This window comes from Drosophila nasuta, chromosome 2L (assembly GCF_023558535.2).
Source record: "Drosophila nasuta strain 15112-1781.00 chromosome 2L, ASM2355853v1, whole genome shotgun sequence".
In the NCBI taxonomy this organism is placed as follows: Eukaryota; Metazoa; Arthropoda; class Insecta; order Diptera; family Drosophilidae; genus Drosophila; species Drosophila nasuta.
The window spans coordinates 22,282,739-22,307,760 of NC_083455.1; the positions used below are offsets into that span (position 1 = coordinate 22,282,739).

Here is a 25,022-nt window from a genome sequence, read left to right on the forward strand (position 1 = left end):
CTCCTCTATGTTGCTGCTGCATGTCAAAGTAGAACACAACACTGGCAACAAATGCAATGCGGGCAGCGCAACATGAAATGTTGCTAGCTTACTGCGCATGTTGCTAACGCAAATGTTGCCAACATACGCTATCTGTCTGTGTTTGTGTGTGAACTGCGCTGCTTGCATGCGAGTGTGTGTGTGTATGCTGCATATGTGTGTGCAATCAACACACTCTCCCCTGTGTGTGTGTGTGTGTGTGTGTATCTGACGCTGTCGCTGTCGCTGCCGCTGCTGCCGCTGCGTGGCTGACGCTGTCGGTGTCGCTGCCGTTTGGCAACTTCATAGATACAGATACACTCAGTCTGTTGGTAACTGTTGCATTCAACGCTTCGTTCGCTCTCCAACCGAATTAAAGCATTTTTATTCTCGCACACACACACAAGCAGTTCGTGTACTTCGTAAAAATAACCGACGCTCGTTTCAATCGTTCGTACGTTCGTTCGTTCGTTTGTTCGCAACGTTCGTTAGTCGCTTCGTAATTTCGTTTTTTCATTTGGCGTTTTCGGTTCTATCGCCCACACTCTCTCAGTGTGTTTGTGTTATTTGTGAGTGTATGTGTATGCATACCGTAAGCGTGTGAGTGAGTGAGTTGATTTTGGAGCCGGTAACCGAACGTCGTTCAACGTCATCGTCATCGTCAATTTCATAACGTCATTTCGTTTTGGCCGTTCGCCTCACAGCACTCACTGTGTGCACTGTGCGTGTATCTCTGTCACAACTGTATCTGCATCTGTATCTGTTACCCGCCCGCAGCTAGTCAGCCGGACTTGCGTCTTTCGTCTGCTCAATTTCGGCGCGTTAAGCCAAAAATAAAGTACAAGAAATTAAACACAACCACAACAAAGAGAAACACGACAAAAATCCTTTCATATTTACAAACAAAGTGCTCAACAACAGCAAAAAAAAGTGAAGTGTAAAGCAAGAAATCCGCAAAATTGTGTTTGACAGTGCGCGCTAAAAGTAAACACATCTTAAATATATGCACAACAGCAACAACAACAAAAACACACACACCTACACCACATATATTATACACCACATACCAAAACACACACAAAGGCTGCAACGGCCGTAAAGTGCCCCCCACTTCAACTAAAGCGACACATTTTATGCTTGAGCTAAGCAGTAACAACAACAACAACAAAAGCAACTACACAGGCAGCCAGCAAAATCACTAAGCTCTTTGCCAAATACGCGAGAGTGAAAAAAATATATATAATAATAAAAAAAAGAAAATCAAGTATATATAAAAACGTCCCCAGCATCATAATAATAAAAAAAAGAAGGCAAGCAAGCGCCTTTGGCCAAATATCAAAGTGCACATATTGGGATTAAAGAAGCAGCTAAACAACCAGAAGAAGTATAAGAAGAAGAGGCAGCAACCACACAACTACAACAAAATGTCACGGATCGTTTTAGTGTTTCTGGCAGCCATTTTATCAGGTAAGCAACGACGACGACGTCAATATGATATCACGAGGCGCGTTTATTTTAAGCGCTGATTGAAACTCTCACTGCGAATGTGGAAAAACTTGTTCTCACCTACATAGATGTATGTAAATTCCTAGCCATTGTATCGCTAAACTAACTTGATTGATGAAGCCTAATCGATGGTAATAAAGCTATACAATTGAATAGCTTTGCACAAAAAGTATTCACTTCCTCATTTTTTTTTTTTTAACTGCTGCTTGCAACTGACACTTGAATTTGGCGCTCTTTTTGCGGCTTGTCTTGTGACCTCTTTATGCAAATTTGTTGAACGTTGCGATATTTTCAAGTACTGCGCATGCTCGTAGGCTCCAAGAGCCGAAGTTGTTGTTGGCCACACGAAGCCAAACTTTTTCGTGTGTGACCTTTAGGCGAGTGGCAAACAAAGGTCAGACATGGGCAAAGTAATGCGGCAGCCGAAATAAAGCGATTGTCAAGAAGAGAGTCTTATCTTCTGGCTCCTATGTTAGAACTATCTGCGTCTTATCTTTCTCAATTTATGCAACTCAGCTGCTGAGTTTCTTTAAAATTTAATGAAATGCTCGAAAGAATTATGCGACAATAAAGGTGTTCATGCTACATCCTAGCAATTAACAAAAAAGAACGGCAATCCTCAACTGCGGCCCCCTTTCTGCGCTTTCTTTTGGCTGCAAAATTTACAACTTGCCTATTTAATTAAAATCCTTCAATGGTTTTTTTTTCTTTCCCACTCTCGCTGCTGTTTATTTTGGTTTTTTGTTTTGCCGTTGCCGTTGCCGTTGCCGTTGCCGTTGCTTGAGCGCCAACCTCTTATTATGCCACACAAAATTTTGCGAGGCCTTCATGCTGTGAAGGCCCGCACATGGCAGACACGCAAACAGACAGACTCAAAATAGAGAGAGAGAGAGAGCGAGGGGGGAAAAACGAGATGTAGTGAGTCCCATTCTCATTAGCTGAAAAGAAGCTGTTGCTGTTGCTGTTTCTGATGCTATTTATCCTGCTGCCTAACAACATTAACAGCAATGGCAGTGGCAGCATCAGCATGCGGCATGCGGCATATGAGGCAGCTGTCTCATTACAACAAACGCACAAAGCCCAAACCGTGAGCCCCCCGCCTCCCCCCGCCACCCACATGAACATATGCGAGGCATGACGTGACTTTAAGACAGACACTTTTGTGCTCGTCGTCATGCTAAGCCTCGGAACCTTTCAAATGGCGCCCAAACCGTGCGAAAGCAACGCGACACAAACTCCGCTCCCTACAAAAGCCCTCGCCAAATGTATGCAAAGCTAAAAAGAAGAAGAAAAATCCTCCTGCACAAAAAAAAAAACAAGCCAAAAATGCAGCAAACAGATTCAGATTCAGATACAGCTACGTATTCTGATTCAAACGGCTGCTGCAGATGCTGAAGCTGATGCGGATGCAACTTGATGCTGCTGCAGCTCTGATGGCACTTCACACTGAATACTTAAACATTTTTCTGTTTTTTTTTTTTTGTGTTTTGTTTGTTGCTTTTGTGTTTACACAAATCCATGGGCCAGCGCACACATCACAGACATTGCAGCTACTACAGCGACGATGTCTTGTAATTATAAATGTTTAATGCGCCGCCTAGACTCGCCGCACACAGAAAGAGAGAGAGAGAGAGAGAGAGAGACATGAGACATGACCAAGCAGTAGTTTTACGCCGCACACGCGGCGTATTAGTAATGTTCAAAATGTCAAATGCAAAAACTGCTTACAGCTTATGCATTTTAATGGCCACAAATTGAGGCGCTGCATATGGTCATAACTGCAGTCTAACTCTCTCTCTCTCTCTCTTTCATTCACTTTGCAAACTATAATAAATAAAATGGCAAAACAAAAAGCATACAAATTTGATATCCAAGTTGGCGCAGTGCCTTCGACTACATTTGCTGTCCAACTGATTTTGGCAGCCAGCAGAGATAACTCTTTAGTATTTCGCATAGCAAATCGGTTGTAGCTGCATTTATGGGAATGCTCTGAAAACAATTCAAAGTGATTGTTTTAGATATGTTACACCAAGTTGCTAGTACTTTTAGATGCATGCAGAAAGTGAGAGTATATAATAGACAAATATTGAATTACGATATTTAAAATATTTAAATAATCATCAACATTATTTATGCATATTCTTATAAAATTTATATTAAATATTTGACATTTCTTTATGATTAAAAATAATAATAATAATTAATTTTGTTAGAAGTATATGAAAGCAAACTTTAACTTGTAATGCAATGTCTACATCAAATTTATAGTAAGGAATGCAATATACCTTAATTTTTTTTTATTCATTTTTTCATGCAATGTATATGATATATCATTAATTTCTAATTACTATTATTTATATTTCATGAAAAGCTATTAAATGCAGTCTTAACTATATTAAAAGCAATAATTTATCCAAAATATCTTATATTTGTTATACTAATATAATAGATCTTTAAATTTCACCTATTAAATGTAGTCTAAAATATATTAAAAGCAATGTGCTTTTTAAATATTTCTACATTATCTATAACAATCTATATATTTTGTAATTGAAGTAATAATATTCCTGAAATTTCTTACTAAATTCCGATTCAAATATATGAGACTTAATACACTGATTCCTTTGGTGAATTCAAATGTATAAATCAAATTTTACTGCACAATTGCAGCATAATATTTGTCGAAATTTCCACACAAGCATTATTACAGATTCCTTTTGCTGCAAATGTACGACTTCCTCAACTTGATTGCAACGCTTAGAGAGTGTATCACATAGTTTGCAGATACTTATGTATAGTTTGTCATTGTGTATTCTTTTAGTAGTATCTCTGCCAATGGTAATTGCATGTGCATGTGCACAGCATAAAGACAAAACCTGAGCAAAAGCGACAGCAAGAGAGAGAGAGAGAGAGAGAGAGAGAGAGAGAGAGTCCTCATTCATATTCATAACGTTCTCGTTTCGTTTCGTTTGCTTGACTTTTTGCTGCAGTCTTAAAAAAAAGGATTTTTGTAACTGAAACTGAAACTAAAACTGAAAATGAAGCTGAAAACGAAACGTTGCCCAAAAGCGATATCCAGGTGAATGGGGGAATAAGACAAAGGCTTAGAACCCGCCTCGAGCTTGGCTTCTTTTAAATACCATATGAAAGGAGTGCTAAACGCTGTCCATCTTTTTTGTTTTCTTGTTTTATCGCTGTTTCTTTAGCCTTTTTGTTTTGTCCCGTTCGCTTTTATTCAACATCCGCTTTTTAATTGCTTCGTTTTTTTTTTTTTTTTTTTAATTCAACGCCTGATGTATTTTACTGGCAGCATCTTTATTGATTTTGTGCTCTAAAAATTCTTGCAACAAATTGCGGATTATTGCGTAGAAATTTGTTATTTGCTTTTGGCATTTTGCTGACACTTTGAGCGCATTAACGGAGCATTTTCATCTCTCTCTCTCGACAATGATTGTTGAATTATTTGAGTTGTTGACAAATAAAATACACAACTTCATGACTAATTTGCTGAAAAATGACTGAACAATGTCAGCAACAAGCAGCAGCAACAACTATAATATCAACAGCAGCAGAGACAAGTTTTTGCATGCATAAAATGCTGCATTTTGTATGTCACTGTTACAGTATGTGTGTGTGTGTGTGTGTGTGTGCACAGGAAGTTGGCAACGCTTTGGGCCATGTTGGAATTTCGGGCAAAAAGGCACACGCAGATCGTTGCGAAAGAGACAGAAAGAGAGGAAGTTAAAGCAAAACGAAAACTTGGTGCGGTATTGACAAAGCGTATGCCAGGCAAATTAAATATAATAGCAGACACGATTGCGCCCCAAAATATATACGTATATATATATATATCTAGGAAAATTCTTAAGAAAAGTTACAGCTTATATAAAAACTTTTGCCTCGTCCCCTTCTAGTAAGTAAGTAGCACACACAGTTTACAATTTACAATTGACAGCAGCAAACTTTTGATCGATTTGTATGCGTTGTCTTCTCCAGAAATGGGGCATGGCACGTCCCAAGTCGCAGTACTTTGAATATGATGAGCTTCAAGTAGCAAAACTCGCTCCCTAAGTATGCTTACGAGAAGCGACGACGACGAAGGAACACAGGTGATGGAAGTTAGAGGAGTCAGTTGGACAACTTTCAGCTGAGCATAATATTTGAAAGTAGTTCAATAACTTTGATACTATTTCTTGTCTGTTTTGCTTTTCTTTCTTGTTTTACCGTTTTTTTTTTAAGTTTACTTAGCATTGTTAGTCGATGATTTTGTTCAAGAGAGAGAGAGAGAGAGAGAAACCTTTAGTAACTGAATGATTCATAGTTTTTTCTAAGGCTTCGTCTAGTATTCGTTACGCATTCTATGAGTAATTTAGATTTATATTACAATTAGAAGCTACAGATCAATGTTGAGTTTATCTGAGGTACATAATATAGAAGCATTTGTAGAATGACTCAGTGTATTATAATATAAAACTCCTCAAATTTAAGCGCTGCATAGCAAATTATATTTGATTTGTTGTTCCCAGAATTGCTAATGAGAAATGCTTTTGAGTGATTCAGAATTCATTGAAACGCAATTGCAATAATATAAAGCTAACTCCCATTTAAAGTCGTATCAGCAAACATTGCTTATATTTCTAATCAAGAAACGTTTGACTTACTTCCTAGCTTAATAAACATTTTCTCTCATTCTCTATTTCTATTTCTACTTCGATTCATTCTTACTTGACCTAATTATTAATCAACTCTCATTTTGGTTTGGTTTCAATTGCTTCAAAATCGATTCTTCTCCCTTAAGCATATATAATATATAACTTATTATATACTCGTCTGATAAACACAATAATTGCAATTATTATTGTGTGGAGTCTACTCTCGTTGCATGATTCATAAGCACTCATATTCGATTCTGTGCACAAGTCGCACAAGACTCGTAATTAGTCACGCAGGAGAAAAGCATTTTCCAATTTGGCCAGGCTAACTGTTTCGATTGAGAACCGTGCAATATCCAAAGTTTCATCAGGTGCAACTTCACTACGACTCATCGTCATCGTCATCGTCATCGTCATCGTCATCGTCATTGTTGGAATTGTTTTGTGTTCTTTCATCTACTCTTATGTAGATTCGGCGCGTTGTCGAGTTGTATTTGTTTGTGCTATTTTGTTTGGCTTTGATTTGGGCCACGTTTTGTGCTGATAACACGCAGTGCACCTGTGTGTGCTAGTTTGTAATTTCCATTATTGTTGACTGCTTCTCGTTTTTGGGACAAACGTAGAATGAATGTATATTGATTTTGTTGTGGTCGCAACGGGGGAAACCCGATTAGATAAGAATTCTGCCAGTCTCGAAATGTCTTATCAGTATCAACAACAATTCTGTTACACTTACACACACACACTGTGGCAGGTTGCTGATAAAATGAGTGTGCATTGTGTCATATATTTATGGGGCATTATTCACATGTGGCCAGCTCAATGCAATTTGCCATTTTGTTGGGGGGGGAGGTGAGAAAAGTCGACAGGAATCGATTCGTTGTGCAACAATTTGTGGCACTAAGCACTGACCACAGACTTGAGAGTTGCTGCTAATTATAAATGCAAATATTTTGGCCAGTGGTTGACCAAAACGCACTGCAACTGCATTTGCAAAAGCCAAAAGCGAAACCAATGCTATTCCTCTCCCCCAAAAATGTAATTAAACTTTAATAAACCACAAAATTGTTGTTGTGGGACACACATATTTATTCAACAGCCACTTGATAAGTACTTACCAAAATGCTATTGTGCAATGTCAGATTGATTAAAATTTAATCAAAAACATTTGTGCTATGGAAAAATGACTGAATGACTTACTCATTGAATTGACGGGCTGCCAGTCAGTTGCCTAGCCCAAGGGAAACGGAAACGAGGCAACATTTTGGTCTCGTGACCGAAATTGTAATAACATATTACGTATTATTATTATTATGATTATATCGTTGAATTTGTGTACAATGCATTTTTGGCATATAACGCACAACATAATTAAATGTGCTGTTTTAATTAAATTCGCATTTATTAGATTCTCTGATATTCTACATATGTGTAAGCATTAGAGATCTTCCTCTCGTCCTTCCTCTGCTACCATCTATTAAATTGCGAAATAATTGAAAATAATGCGCATGCAGCGCTGGCGTAATAATAATTATTATAATGCTGAATGCTGCCAAATCAAACAATGCATCCTGTAAAAAAGCAAATGAGTGAATGACAGAGATAATGAAAATACAAATGAACTACAAAAAAAAAATGGATCAAACAAGCATCAGCAACAAAATTTTATGAAAATTATCAATTAAATTTGGAAATTGCAAGAACATTAATGATTATTATTTGAAATGTTGAATATAGATATTTCAAAAAAATATTTAGAAAATACATATGTACCCAGAAAATTAAAACTCTTAGATTCTAATTTAATAATGAGACTGTAATTAATTTTAAAGAGTTTAGTATTAAAGTCGATTATCAAAATATTTTATTTAAAATCAAATTTTGATTTGAATAAAATAATCCCAATTCGACATTAAATAATTAATTTAAATAATATTGTTTAATAATAAAATTGTTTTATAAAATATACCGAATAATTATACTGCAAAATACTAAATTATACCGAAGTCTGCGTTTAGTATATTTTGTAGTACTACGTTCAAAACATACCACAAAATACTAAAATATTCCGAATGCTGTATTTAGTATATTTTATAGTACTACATTCAAAATATACCAAACAATACCAAAATATACCAGATTGTTAGTAAGATCAACTAAGATACTTTTTTCCCAACAATTTCTCATTTGTTATACCTAAATTTTAAACTATCGAGTGCGTAGAACACCATCTCTATAAATTGTACTTACTGCTATTTATAGCCAAGTTACTTTATTTTTCCATATAATTACTTAATTATCTGCGCAAGTTAAGCCCCTCGTTTCATTTCCTTTGCTACATGTTTCTCAAGCCCGCATTATTTGTTGTATATCATATCTCACCTTCGGGAACTTGTGTGTGAGCACTTTCTGCGGCGTTGTTCTCGCTGTGTTCGCGCTGTTGCTAGCTGGCCAAGTTAGGAGGAGCTCAGCTTGGCTCAGATCTCGCCAGCTCAAAGTTCAAAGACTTATGGCATGTGAATGTATGGCATATTCTTTTCTCTTATTTTTTGTATTTTCTCTCCATTTCTTTTCTTTGCTGTGCTGAACTTCTCGTTTGCTTCATTCTGTTATTTATTTTTTATACATATAAGAACATTTTTTTTTTTGTTGTTGAGCCTCACCCAAGCACATGTTTACAACTTGTACATGAACAAAGCCCCACAAAACGCAGCTGCTATCTTTCATATCTAAATGCTAAACTTTTCTGTAGCTTATAGATACACACACACACACTTACACACACACACACTCGTAAGTATGTGTATTGGTAACTGCAAAGTTGTTGCTCACGAACCGGTTTTACAATTCTTCTCGACTAGTTTCCATTTTTGTTCATTAAAACTTGACGCTTGTTCTTCGACTCTGCTTCTTTCGCCGTTGTTGTTGTTGTTTTTATTTCTCAACATTGCTATGCGTTTTTTTGTATATTTTTTGCCACAAAATGTGGTTAGTAGTATGTTTTTGTTGTTGTTGTCGTTTATTTTTCTTCTTTTTTCTCAAAGCTGCCCAGTTTGTTGCTCTCTGCGAAGCGTAAAAAGCGAGGCACGCACACATGCGCAATGATTGCCACACTAAGTGCGGCCAAGCGTGTTTCTCTCTCTATGTGTGTGTGCGTGTGTATTGGTGTTAATATTTTTAACTGTTATGGCTCTCACAATAGTTGTTGCTGCTGCGTTTTGTTGTTCTATATTATTGCCCCCCATTTCGTATATAATTTTGTGTGTTGATTGTTACTCACTTTTTTGTTTTGTTTATTCAATGGGTGTAGTCAGCTCCCCAAAGAGAGAGACAGAGCAAGAAAAAAAAGAGAGAGAGAGAGAGAGAGAGAGAGAGCAAGGGAATTGTTAAAAGTTAATTATTTGTATTTGTATTGCTAGCACGTTGTATTTGTACAACTTTTTCGCTTCTGTTTGCAGCGCGGTGCTGCGACTTTTTTGAAAAATAAACCAACACAAAGAAAGCGTATGGAGAGACCATCAGGGAGTCAATTTCAGTTTGGACAGCCGCATCATTGCTGTTATTATTTTTATTCTTTCTTTTCATTTACACTCATGTAACCCATTTTCTGTTTATACCGACTACCCATAGCGTAGAAGGGTATGATAACTTTGTAACTTTGATTACTTACTACGGTTATTACTTGCTTTGGCTAACAATCTGGTATATTTTGCACTCTATGTATATAATATATCAATATACCAAATATAACATTTAGTACATTTCTAGTATTTTTGGTATATTTAAATATCAATACTTGCTTTGGCTGACAATCTGGTATATTTTGCACTCTATGGTATATTTTGCATATACTACTAAACAATATACCAAAAAACCAGTATAATATATCAATATACCAAATATAACATTTAGTATATTTTTAGTATTTTTGGTATATTTAAAAATCAATACTTGCTTTGGCTGACAATCTGGTATATTTTGCACTCTATGGTATATTTTGCATATAGTACTAAACAATATACCAATATCCAGTATAATATATCAATATACCAAATATAACATTTAGTATATTTTTAGTTTTTTGTGGTATATTAATTTGGTATATTTCAAAATCAATGTTTTGCTTTCAATAATAATGGGTAGCGAGTATCTCAAAGTCGAGCCCACTCGATTGTAGTTTTCATACTTGTTTTGTTTCCATTATCAACTAACCTAACGAACGCTTGCACATAATAATTAAGTGGTATTTTTAGCCTCAGACTTCAGCAAGTCCTTTTCAGTGTCTAAATTGTAGGGGATCGCTGTTTGTCCGGCAATTAAAGCGACACACAAACACACATTGCTGGCATGACAGCAGCTCGTTATGTGCCAATTGTGCGGGCCAAACACTAAAAATTGACAATTTAACACTCAGTTCAAGCTAGCAGGCAGTTAAGGGTTGCCTGCAATCTCAGTCTAGTGACTGGGACCAATGTTTAATTTGATAAATTGTGCCAAGTTCGTGCCACAAAACAGTTGTCAGCCAAATGGTTAAAGCAGCAACAGCAGCAGCTACTGTCGTTACAGTTTAACTGGCCAGTTGTTCATTAGCCAAATGTCTGTCTACGGCTTCCTGCTCCTTACTCTAGTTTTGCTCACTTTGCTTGTCAACTTCATCAGCTCGAATTAGAATTGATGTGTGCATATTATCACCCGACACTTTGCATGCACAATGAACTATTCGAAAATTGTGCGAAATAATGAGATGAGGTACAAAATTGATGCTGTAGAGAGCATAATGAAGTGACATGAACTAATTGAGTCAATCAGAGATGATGGCAAAATAGCCAGAGCATGATTCGATTAGGTAACTACTCAAAAAGAGAGACAGTCGAGCAAGTTAGATGAGAATAGTTAATGAAGAAATGTTGCACATAAAACAGAGGGAAAAATATGTTTAAATCTTTAATGTATGCAGAACATTTAAAACTATAAATGTATACGAAATAATTATGCATAAAAAACGAAAGCAGAATGATGTAGTATCGTAATGCGATATCTTTATGTTATGCAAATTATGAAAGCAATTCCTTGATGTCAACCAGCGCAATAAAAATAAGCCTATGGCGAAATTTTCTTCTTTTCATATTTATTTCTTGTTTGTTGTTTTTTGTTTTGATGTGCGTGACAAGTCCAAAGTAATTCAAATGCAAATGCCAACTTGAAGCTTCATGCCTTAACTTCAACCCTGTCCACTACAAGAGTCCGAGAGTGAAAAGCTGCGGTCATAAAACAAAAGTTCCGCCCTCTCTCCGCTCTCCTCCCCATCACCATCGTGGCTTAAATGCCAAGCATTACAACCTTAAACGGGCAAAGTAAGTGAACTTCTTCGTGAAGCAAAAGCACAACAAGCCAAAATGTACATAGAATTAAAATTAAATTTAAATAAATTTCACGATGCACGCACATCGAGTGTGAGAGAGTTTTAAGTCGTTTCAGAGTCTTGGTCATAGACATACATATTTTTTATGCACAGTTAGTTGCTGTATTTTTTATGTAATTACTTTCGAAGTAAGCGTGAGTGCGTGAGTGAGTCAGACAAGAAAGTTTTTCACTTTACGACGACAACGCGTACGCTTTATTTTTTGCCTGCTTGTTGTTTATTTACTTTTATTTACGAGTATTTTTACTTTTTTCCCTTTTATAATCAACCGACTACAACTGAAAGTTGTCTGCTGTGTTGCCCAGGTCCAAACCGAACCCAAAGCCCAGTGGCTCTCTTAACTTATCGCATAATGAACAATGCTGTTTTTTTTTAAGGCCGTCCAAGTTATTTGCTTTTCATGGCTGATAGCGTTTAACTATGCGTGCAGGGTTTTATCAGTCAGCGACCACGATTTGTTACTAAGAAGAAAAACCAAAAACTTTGTAGCTAACTTACTTATTTTGAACGCCGCAAAGCAAAAATTCCAAACTGAAATCTGACAGGTGAAATTAACAAGGCGGGGCCTCATGATAGATTGACTAGTCATAGTTAAATTAAAAATAGTTCTGCAAGCAAATAGAGTGGAAATTGTTTAGTAGAAATTCACTATCTATTTTATACAAATTTGTGCAGCTCATTTGGTTTTCATTTGCAACGCCCTTCAAAGCACTTTCACTTCATAGAATTGCATTTACAAATGCTTACATTTGTGTGTATTCTCTTCGTTTCACAGCTGTTTTTTTCAACGTTTTAATTTCCGCATTAAATTAAGTAATTAAAAGCATAAAATTAACACACAAAACAACAACACACAAAAACGAAGGCAAACAGATAAAAGTAGCAAAAAAAACTGACAACTGCCAACAACAATGAAAACACAAAACGGAGAAAAACTTTCACCTTGGCCAGAAACACAGTCAGAGTTACAGATACAGATACAGATACAGATACAGCTACAACTATGACGTAGGCTATGGCTAAAAATACGCCAGCAGTTTGACGTATGACTCTTTTTTATTTTAATGCTGTAAAAATTACATAAAAATATTAAATGGAAAAGTTAATGAATTGACAAAACTTATAATTGAGCAAACAAATAAACAATGCAAGGTACTTACAACATTTTTACAGCTGCAAAAGAGTGGGAGAAGAGTAATGTAAATAAAAGTAATTAAAATGTTTACTAATTAAATATATTCAACACAAAAATTAAGTGCAACTAAAGCGATTTAGCTTTCATAATGTTTAGCCAGAGGCTAAATGCAAATCGAAGCCAAATATGAAATTTAATTGCAGCCAAATTGTGACATTTAATTATAATGGAATTTTTATTGTTTAGTGTTTGTTTAGCAAAATATTACGCACATATCGAATAGCAATAAAATTTATTGAAGTCAGTAAATTCCAAATAGAGCATATTAAAATTTTATAAATACGAGGCATCTGTTCGTCAGTCAGATGCAAAAAAAAAAATATTGTGTTTTTCAACAATTTGTTTGCTAATTGTTTTTTTTCGGCTACTGCACAAAATTTAGCTAATATTATTTGCAGACGCTGCACATGTAATAATAATAATAATTATATAATTGATAATCAAATGAATTTATCTATGGAAATGTGAGCGCAATAATTGAGAAATGATTTTATAATCAAATTATTAAAACTATTTAGAGCAACATGCGAGAGGCAGCGATGCATTGTTTTAGCCCAAAATGCTGTCAATACCTCAGTGTGTGGTGTGGTCTGCATATTCCGCTAATCAATAATTGTTGTGAATTCTCCATAAATTAACATTACTGCACAATGCGATTGTGCATTATTGGCAAATTTGCAAACGGAATGCGGTAAATTCAATTCAAAGCTAATTAAGTCACGACCAAATGCCCAGTGAAAAGGTTGAGAATGTCAGTTAGTTTAAATTTATAAATTAAGGCTGAAAAGTTAGCTACACTTCGGTTAACAAAAGTGTTGGATACCAATTAGCAAAAATATCTCTTTATTGGAAGTTTAGTTCCGATTCTAAAATTAGCATTTCTATTGCTATTCCACACTTATATTGCATTGATAAAGTAGCAATAAAAAATCATGTACGAGTGTATTACACTTGACTTACGACAGTAATTCTCTCACGTTCTCTTTGATACGACATGGAATATGAGCTATCTGGAGTAGTAACAAAGGGAAGTAATGCTCATGAAGTAATTTTGAAATACAAGTTTTCCATTTCCAGATAAAAGAGAGCTTTATTCATTGATGTCGTACTGAGAAAACAGCTGAGCAGTAAATAAACAAGAGTGAAGGTCGAGTGCCTTCGACTGAGAGTTAACCGCTACCCATTTCAATATAATAATCTACCAAAAATGTACTAAAATGAACTTATCAGAAAAATACTAAAATATACCAAAATTGCGGAAAAATACTTTATTATACCTAAACATTTGGTATGGTGATATACTAAAACATGCTAAATATACCAGATGACAAACCCTATGGTTAAAGAGTAGTGAAAATACTGAAATATATATGTATTTGGTATTTAAATATACTAACACATACCAAAATATACCACATGACCAACCCTATGATTAAAGGGCATCAACAATTATGCTCCAATCCAGATTTTGCGAACTTCGCTTTGCTCAGTTATTCTTGTTCAATTTCGCCTACTTAAATGTCGTTTACATACTTTTAAATGGTTACAAGGCATAAAAGGCAGCCATTAAATAAATATTTTGTTAGACATTTCACTCTGTTTTCCACCTTTCCCTTTTGAATGCCCATTTTCGCTATGTGGCAACAACACTGTTGCAATTTATGCACTCCACAAGTTGCACACACTAACATACATATATACAGTTGAAACTCAAGTCAAGTCACCAAGTTGAGCAACAACAACAACAACAACTGTACAAACATTCAACTACGAGCAAATGGTTTACAACTTTGCCGCTTAACTAACTTAAAATCGCATAAAGTGAGAGGTTGCTTTGGGCTCTAGGATTGAGCATAGATGAAAAGGCAAGGGAAAGGGGCAGGGTGAAGAGGAGGAGGACGAGGGCGGGTGAGTGTGCGCAAAGAGGCCCTCAGCAAATGCTGCTAAGTATCTAAATTCGATTTGGTTGCACTTAACCGTGTTGCACTGCGCAGCTTAAAGTTTGAGCAACAACAAGAGCAACAGCAACTATTGGCGACCCACTTTGACTCGGCTTGGTCGGCGGACCACTTGAGTGGGTCAAGTAAAACCTTTTTGTCAGCGATAAAAATGCGACAGCAACAACAACAACAGCAACGAGTCCAATTTAACGGTTGCCATTGCCCATAAAGCTGGCTGACTTGAAAACGAGTTCTGCAAGTGGCCGCTGTTGTTGTATTTATTTACTTCTCGAGCTCGCTTTTTTTTTTGGGCGGTTTTCTTGGCTCGCTTTTTTCTCATAGTTGCCGCACATAAAAATAATAAATATTGTGGTCGTTAGTTTTGGCTCACAGCAAACAGCAAACTATTCAAATTGGGTCGTCTGGGGGTTTTGCACTGAAATTAGCTGGCTTTCCAAGTAATTCGAGTAATCGTCGCTTTAATTGCGACCGCATTCAAATTGCGCAATTGCAGTGCAGTTGGAGAAAAGTAATTTGATTTGAAAACGTATTTCATATACCATACAACAAACACAATAATCATAATAATAATTCGCTGACATTGAAATGTGTTGGCATTTTTATGAAGGAAATGTATAAAACGCGCGCGTATTTGTCGCCTGACTCATTGCGAAACACTCATCGACATTTATGAATACGAATACGAGTACGGGTAACAGTTCAATTGCACTAATTGAACATGATTCATTTTTCCCCGCTTTGACCCCGTCGTAGTTTGTCTCTAATTAAACTGAATATTCAAATGAGCAAATTTTTCGTTATTTCGTCGCTGACGATGACGTTACTGATGCTGATGCTGATGCTGTCTCTGCGCACAGTGCTGCATAAAATTTGTGGCACATTTAAGCCCAGAACTTTTGGCAGCAAATGCGCCATAAATAACCCGTTAGAGCTATCCGGCTTCCGTCTATATGCATCAAGTGTGAAAGTGTCCAACAGCAGCAGGAGCTGAATTTTGGGTAGCTTAACAGAGGGCTCTCGGTCTGCCTGTCTGGCTGTCTGTCCGTCTGTCTGTGCATCTATTCAGTCTGCCTGTCAGTTGCTGGTTTTACCATTTTTCGGACCATAAATGAGCTGGGGGACATTCGAGTTTTGTATGTTGGCCATTTAATGATATAATGTAGCTGGTTTGGCCAACTAAATGGCCAAGCTACTGCTGCTGCTGCTGCATGGGTGTTGCAATTTGAGTGTTACTTATTAGAGTTTGCCAAAAGCATTGGCATTGACTGCAATATTTGCAACTGAGAGGTGCTAATTTAAACCAACTAGCAATAACAGGGATTTGTACAAACTCTCTGTGTGCATTGCAATGGCTTTAAAAACATAGATCAATTTTTGGAAAACAGGTGAGAATGAGAGAAAATGCTAAAGCAGTAACAACGAGAAATTTTACAGAAAGTTACTGTTGAGTTTACTCGACTTTGAGATACCCGCTACCCATTTTGAAAGAAACCATAATCTAAAATTATTCCATACCACAAAAGTAATAAATATACCGAAAGCTATATTTGGTATATTGAGTTCAAAATATATCCATTCAATCTCATATGGAAAATTGCTTTAAATATTAAAATTAATAAATCAATTGTTCAGAATTAAGATAGAAATTATAGTTACAAAAGAAAATTAATAATATATTCTGTTTTTTATACCCGCTACCCATAGGGTAGAAGGGTATTTTAACTTTGTGCCGGCAGGAAATGTATGTAACAGGTAGAAGGAGGCATCTCCGACCTTATAAAGTATATATATTCTTGATCAGCGTCAACAGCCGAGACGATATAGCCATGTCCGTCTGTCCGTCTGTGTGTCTGTCCGTCTGTCCGTCTGTCCGTATGAAACACTGGATCTCAGAGACTATAAGAGATAGAGCTATAATTTTTTTTCGGCAGCATTTGTTATGTTTGCACGCAGATCAAGTTTGTTTCAAATTTTTGCCACGCCCACTTCCGCCCCCGCAAATCAAAAAAAAATCGAATAACAAGCGTAATTTTAAAGCTATAGTTCCGAATTTTGGTATATACAATAATAACTATAGTATTTATGATTTCTGAAAATTTGGTTGCGATCAGATAAAAATTGTCGAAGTTATTAAAGAAATACTTTTGTATGGGCAAAAACGCCTACTTACTAGAGGTCTTAGTTGCTTTGGCTGCCAATCTGGTATATTGTGCCGTCTATGGTATATTTGGATTACGGTACTATGTCGATATACCAATTATACCATTCGGTATATTATTTTAGTATTTTTGCAGTATACTTGGTATATTTTGAGAAAATACCGCAAAATATATTTCTTTTATTCAAAATGGGTAGCGGGTATCTCACAGTCGAGTACACTCGAATGTAGCTTTCTTACTTGTTATTTTTGCTCATGTTGAACAAACTTAATGCAAATACAAAGTATTAGATTATTAAAGCAGTGAATCAAGTGAACACATTTCAAAATTAAGTAGAAAAGAAAACAATCAGTCTTCAAATTTCAGCTTTTTATGGAAAAAGGCTTAAAAACTCAGATCGATATTGTGCAAGTATAGTGAGTGCAAATATTAATGCGATGAATAAGTTTTAAGACTTTGTGAATGGAAATCATAGTAAATGATTTTTAAAATAAGATAGAATTAAATATTCTATTCTTAAAGCTGATTTAAATTCTATGACATACTTTATGTTTACAGCTTTTTAATAGCTCAGTCACATTTGTATCTACACATGTATGTTTTAAACATTGTATTTAATAATCATTTTCTTGAGTTATGTTATGAATTTGTATGTGTATCCATCACACAACTTAAACCAAACTAATACCTCAACATTTTGCTCTATTTTCTTGCAGGTAAACAACCTCACAAATAACATGTCAACCCAAAATGAACTTTTAAGGTAGGCGGGCGTTCGGCTTTTGAACGTCTGAAAACTGTAAGAGATATCATAGAATTAATTTATTTGAAACGAACCCGTCCAAGCGAAAGTTGTTCACAAATCTTGTGTGTGATGGCCAAAAAGGAATTTTCTATGCGAGGCACGCCTCGCTTCGGTCGCCCAATAAATGTCACTTGTTGGTGCGCTACCGGAAAACTATTAAAAAAGAATTATCACCTGAATGGTGATAGAGAGAGAGAGAGAGAGAGAGGGAGAGGGGGGACCGTGTGCCGTCGTCAATTTCTGTTGAAATGCCACAGAATGTGCCGACGAAGTCGGAGGCAATTAAGAGATGCCACGCACACACACACACACGGGGGAAAAACAAAAGGAAAGTTGGCGGGAAAATTGTTTGTCGTCGTTTTGAAATTGTAAACAATTTTCGAAACACTCGAAACGTCAAAACGGAAGCAAATTTTGTAAACAAAAGCGAAACGAAAAGAAAAGTTTACGCTTTGCTTCGTTGCATTTTGGGATAATTTTTCGTTGTATTTTTTTTAATTTTTTGTGTGATTGTGATTGTTGCTTAAGTTGTCTGCGTTGACAGCTTTGAATGCTGCACAAATGTTTGGCCTGTTGACAGCTGCTGCTGCTGCCAATGGAAGGGGGAAGGGGTAAGAAAAAGGGAACGTTTTGGCAATGGAACAGCGTTAGGCGTTAAGTGAGCGTGGGCGACATTTGTTTACATTCTGACGAAGGGCAACATTGTGGCAAACTGCTCAGCCTGCAGTGTGCAAATGTAAACAAAACAGCAGCGTCGAGTTGCACTAGAAGTGCAGCAAGAAGGGGCAAGTGTGTGTGTGCGCGCATGTGAAGAGCAACAAAAGCATGCCACACGGTGCATAATTAAAGCAAAACAAATGTGGCAAAGGCACGAAAACGGGGAAAGGTCATAAAAAAGAAAACAACAACGTGGAAAATGTCTTCAAAGTCAGCATGCGCTGTCTGCACTGATAATAGTAAACACCTTGAAATTGTTCATTAACAGGAAATACAGCTGGCAATTAACAATAGATTGTTTAATTTTAAGACTTCGTTTGACCCCAAAAATAGAATCGAGCATCGAATTCGGAGTTTGAAGTTATTACGAGGGCAGAACACACACACAGCACGTGTCTAACAAGTGCAGGGCAATTGCAATCCGATTACAATCAACTGCAATCAATGGCAACACACACACGCACACACACAAATGTCATTGGCCTCACTTGAACTTCCCCTCCCTTCTCCACGATGCGATGCGCTGCGCTGCGTCGACCCATCAAATTGTTTTCCGGCTTTTGTTTTCGTTTTTGCTTTTCCATTTTTTTCCCAGTTTTATACCCGCTACCCATAGGGTAAAAGGGTATTATAACTTTGTGCCTGCAGAAAATGTATTCAATAGGCAGAAGGAAGCAACTCCTTATAAAGTATATATACATATATATTCTTGATCAGAGTCAATCGTCTACGGGTCTTAGTTGCTTTGGCTAACAATCTAGTATATTTTGTACTCTGTAGTATATTTTGAATGTAGTTCTATATAAAAATACCAAGTATAACCCTTGGTATATTTTAGTATTTTTGTGGTATATTAATTTTGTATATTTAAAGAATATAACCTCATTTTTGACACCAAAACGGTATATTTCAAAGTCAATACTATATAAATATACCAAAATTATCATGTGATATATTTTAGTATTTTTATGGTATATTAATTTAGTATATTTACAGAAAATAACCTCTTTTTTAGCACAAAATGGTATATTTCTAATTCAATACTATATAAATATACCAAAATTAGTTTTGGAATATTTTGCTTTTTTTGTTTTTAACAATTGGGTATTATTTAACAACAATGCACTAAACTATGTTTCTACTCAAAATGGTATATTTTGAGTGTATATATCAAATATAGTCTTCAGTATATTTTAGTATTTTCGCGGTATATTTATTTGATATATTTTAAGAACAATACTGCATTTTTGAGTTTTATTAAAAATGGGTAGCAGGTATCTCGCAGTCGAGCAAACTCAACTGTAGCTTTCTTACTTGTTTTTTATAGGGCGTTTGCTTTTGCGGTTTTTGGGTTTTGCTTTGATATGGCCAAAATGATTGCGGCTTTAAGTATGCGCCTGCTGTATATGTCATATATGTATGTATATGTACTGGAATATTGCCATAGCAATAACGTAGCGTCTGCAACCGAAAAATAACTTTAACAAACCAGTGCAAACTCAACTAGAGAAATTCAATTAAATTGCCCAAGTCCAGGCAAGCACTTCAAAAACTATAACAATCAAATGTGCCGACTAAAATAAATCTATCGAAAGTCAACTAATTGAATTTCGAACAGTTATCATCCATAGGAGAGGAGGGAGGGAAAGCGAGAGAGGTGAGCAGAGGGCAAACTCTGAAATCAATTGACTTGTTACGGTCGGTGGGAGGCGGAAGGCGGGAAGCGGGGAGGAAAGCGAAAAAAACAAACCCAAAATGAAATCAAATGTTTTGTGGTTCGCTTCAAATCCGCAAAATGTTGCTGCTGTTGTGTTTGCCATTTTTTTTCGGTTGTTTGTTTATTTGCCTCTCATGTATTGTATTATATAACATGGATATATATACATGTGACACAACAGACCTATTTGACCATAGCTCTTGGTTTCGTTGTTGTTGCTATTGTTGTTGTTGTTGCTGGTCTGGTTAGATCTGTAACCACAATCTGTTGCACACATGATTTCATTTTTATTTCCCATTAAAATCACATAAAAATCTAACACACAAAACCCAAACTGAAATACGATGGCAGCCAATCGAAATTGATTCTTGATACGGATATATTTTGACCATCTGCCCCCGCTCCCCCCTCAAATCACCTCAACAACATTCGCTTCTTTATGTGGCTTGTGGTTGCTGGTTGTGTGTGCGTTGTTGTTGCAATAATTGCTGCATGTAATTCCCAATTAATACAATTTGAAATGCAAATAATAGTTGTTCTGTTTGCAATTGTGGTTGCCAACTCTGGTAAGCTTCAAACCCACAATTGACTAGTTTTATTATAACGTTCTGCATTCCAGCCTGCTTGATGAAGTGTCCTTTTTGGACATAGTTAACACAGCAAATCAATTTATCCTTAAGTAAGACATTATTTTGTTGTAAATTTATCTTACAATTGCTTACAATTTCTTTATTGAATTTATTTTTGAATATTTTGTAACAATTTTCTTGTTTATTTGCATCAATATTGTAAAGATATCATTGCACTAGTTTTCTTTTAATTTAATGAAAGTATTTTGTTAGAAATTTCCAAAAAAGCTTCCTTTACTTAAATAAATACATAATTTTATTGCAATTTTTATTTTACAATTGGATTTAATTTCTTCAATTTATTTCTTCTACATAGGAAATTATACTACAAAAATTTCTCTCATCTTTGCTTGCTTTCGTTTTCAGTTGGCTTCAAGTTTGTGAAGTTATTACTACACCTCAATATATCTTAAATGAATATATCATATTAGAATATTTTTCACTACAATTTCTTTAATATATTTTCTCATCTCTCCCCTGTACTTGCTTTCACTTTCAAGTTGTTCAACTTCTATAAATCCGTGCTGCATTTCTTCATTATTTCTCGCTTAATCTATCATTTGGATTGCTTATTATTCCAATTAATTTCTCTGATCGTTTCTCTGGCCCCCTTCTGTTAATCCCCCTTCAGCATGTTCGCCATGTGTCAGGGTTCTTGGAATGCATTGGAGAGTAGCAAGACGCTCTATAAATCGACCACCTATCACAGAAAACAGTGGCAAATGTTTTGCTGCAGAGCTTCCAAGTATAAACAGTGAACGTGGAGATATTGTGTGGCAGTTTCCAGCTGCCACGATCAGCCAGCCCTTTGTTCATTATAATTCTTGTAATTTGCCTCGGCATTGCTGTTTAACCTCAGCACAGAAATATTTATTGATTAAAATGCACAAAGTGGAGGAACGCGCACAAAGTGAGGCATATTTGAGGCATGCCACTTGACGACAAGTGGCACACGCATGCAAAATTGCTAAGCGTACTGCCAGATACAGTATCTGTATCTGCATCTGTGACTATGACTGTGACTGTAACTGCCTAAAATTTATTATGCCCTAATTAGTCATGTTGTGTAAGCATAATACGCATCACTAGGGTTTAGTCTCTCTCTCTGATAGCAGCATAGATTAGGGACGATGTTGGGGGGCGTTTTACGAGTTCTACGAGTGACAATCGCATGGATGTCGCTCTTATGTATCTGAATCTGTGTGACGTGTGTAACTGTAATATGCATTGCACACGCCCCAACTCTTATCGAACGTCATGTGGCAGCAACATCAGCTGCAGCAGCAGCAGCAGCAGCAGCAGCGTCATCCTCAGTTTACAGTTCCGTTCTGATGCTGCCGGAATTGTCGACAGAGAGCGACAGCAAGTCGATGGGTTTCTCTCTGGTATGTTTCATTTGTTTCACAAGTGGCTTCAAGTGTGCGGCTGTTGCACATTCAGCTCATGTCTGCTGTTGCTGCTTTTGTTATTTGTACTTTTTGTTGCCTGCATTTGTTTATGCATCTTTTGCCGTCTGTCGATTGTCGATTGTCGACTCTCGACTGTCGTTGCATGCCTCTGCTGCTGTTGCTGCTGCTGCTTTGTTTATCCATCAATGACGACTGACAAGAAACATGCGACGACGCCCACAAATACAACAATAATAACAACAACAACAACGACAACAACACCACAGACAATAAGTTGTCGTTCTTTGCTGGCAGCTCAATTTAATTTGCTTTAATATTTATTCCCTTCATTTCCCTTTGGCAGTCATTGTTTACTTCTCTTCTGCATTCTTCGAATCCCTTTTTTTTATGAATATATGTTTATAAAATATTTCCGTTTTGATTTGACAAGGCGCTGATTGAAATGGGTTAAACATTCATTAGGCGATTTGCATAGCACAGCATCGATTGATTTTTATGCTTTCAATCAACAAAACTTTTCAATTTGCTTCATTAAACGGCCGACAAAGCAAAAGAGAGAGAAAGTCTAAAAGAAACTAATGAAAAAGTGTCGGATAAGTGCAATAAATCAGAGTGATGACCTTTTATTAAAGCTTGTTCTGTTGATTGAAGCAAAGAATTTCGAGCGTCATTTTTAATAATTTCAGTTTGCAGGAGGAAATTAGAAAAATATAATGCGAGAAAGAAAACAGAATGTGGAAGAATCACAGAACGTACAAATGACTCAACATATTCCATGGTCAGACTTGATTGCGGTTCATGATAAACCCGCTTTTGTCGGACTTAAAAAAAAGAAGAACAGTTAAGTCTCAAATTCGGGTCAATTCTCAATTAAAGCTTTCCCAGGGAACTTCAAAGAAAAAAGCAAAAAAAAATCATTCGAATTTTGTATTCTTTTTTTTATTTTCTTGACGGTCTGATTTAAATGTATTCATTCAATCGTTTAAACATTTTTGCATTTTATTCAAGTTAACAGCTGGGCGGGCAAAAGGTTCAGAGACAAAACTTTTGCGGAAAAACCGAGTTAATTGTTTGGGAAATGGCAAAAACACAACAAACAAAAACTAAGCAATAAAAAGAAATAACATAACAATAAAGCAAAAGAGTAAGACCAAAAAACAAAAAAAAAAACAAGAAAACAAAAAACCAAACGTAAAATGCGCTGCATAATAATTATGAGAAAACATAAAAGTAACTAAAAAGCTGAATTAATTATAAGGAAAAATGTTGAAACACATCCACAGAAAACAGAAAACGTGCACATTGAAATGGCCAAGAAAATGTTGCTTGTCCGAGCTCCGACATGTTCATAGATTAAAGGGTGGCAGAGGAAGAGAATGAGGAAGGAAGGTGGCCAACAGTTCTGGGCGTGGCTGGTGAAAACTTGCAGATGTTGAAAGGTCATATATGTTTGAGTGTGTGTGTGTGTGTGTGTGAAAGGAAGAGGCAAAGAGCTACAGTTGATTGTGGGAACTGACTTAGTCGTAGTCACTTTATAGAGTATCTGTTTGTTTGATATTGACATTGATCAAGTGGAGGCCAATTAGCAGCTGCCAAACGAAAAAATTGACTCGCAACACGAGGTCGCCCCCAAGCCAGAAACACACACACACATACACACACACACACACACACACACACACACACATCTCACATAATATAAAAGAGTTGTTGCTCTCTTTCAAATGGCTTAAATTGTCGCTGCGGGGCAAAGACAAACATGACAGCTCAACTAGGCCTTAAAACACATTAAGGCAGTTCGCATGTGTTTCTTTGGCAACTTTATAATTTGTTGTTTTATAGTTGAATCAATAATTTGATTAATTGCCAGAACTTTACTTAAGTTGTGTAAGTCAGCAAAACTAAATGAAACTCTGAATTTATCAATTTAAAAGCGACTAATAATTCAATTAAAATCATATGCATTGTAAAGTATTCAAAGCATTCTTTTCAATATTTATACAAGCCAAAAAAATTTAAATTCGAAATAAATAAAATAATATATAAACAGAATACTAATTTACTAGTCCGCACGTTGACATTCGAGTAATACAATTTTGTTGAAGTATCAAGATATTAATTTGATATACAGATGTGAAATAAAAAATTGCAGCACTTTCGGCTATTACAGAATAAATACTGAATTTTACCAAATTCTATATTCAGTATATTGATATACTATTACATTCAAATTCATCCACTTTTTCATTTTCTTAAACATACCAAATTATTATACCGAAAAAATAATGAATACCAAGTCTATATTTAGTATATCGACATACCAATACGTTTAAAATATACTATATATTACAAAACATACAAAATTTTTGCCATATATTTTATTATTTCTACTACAACTTTGTAAAAAGAGTATTTCGAATGCGTATACGTAATATGCACATTGTACTTTGTTTTAATTGACGCAAATTAAAATGTTTGCCGATTGTCATTTTGGGCTTTCGCTGTCGCTGGTTGTGTGGGCGTCGCTTTTGTGCAGCCTCAGCTATCTTTGAGTGGCGCTCTCACCTATTAAATTTGTATTCAAGGTGGAACCAATTGGGTTTCGCTTGGATCTCTTAACAATTTCCTGCAATTTGCCATTGCGACACACATGGCAAATCAAATTGAAGCGTGAAGCTTCGTTTTCTTCTATTTTTTCTTTCAATTTCAACCAACTAATTCTTTAGCTTTTATCTCGCTTTACAATTATTTTGCAGTTGTTGAAGTATTTGTTTTATTGCTACGTTTGTAATTGTGTAAAAATTTGTAAATACGACAAAACAATTAGAGAGA

General features: G+C 36.0%; 1 protein-coding gene across 2 annotated transcripts in view; it reads left to right on the forward strand.

The window, feature by feature from the left end:
• Positions 1 to 344: 344 nt before the first annotated feature.
• Positions 345 to 25,022, forward strand: part of LOC132783404 (fasciclin-3) — an 89,305-nt gene continuing 64,627 nt past the window's right edge. For both annotated transcript variants that reach the window (XM_060788555.1, XM_060788547.1), the window contains exon 1: positions 345 to 1,485. In XM_060788555.1, coding sequence (XP_060644538.1) covers positions 1,443 to 1,485 — 43 coding nt within the window. In that variant the 5' untranslated portion in view covers positions 345 to 1,442. The remainder of the gene's footprint in view (positions 1,486 to 25,022) is intronic.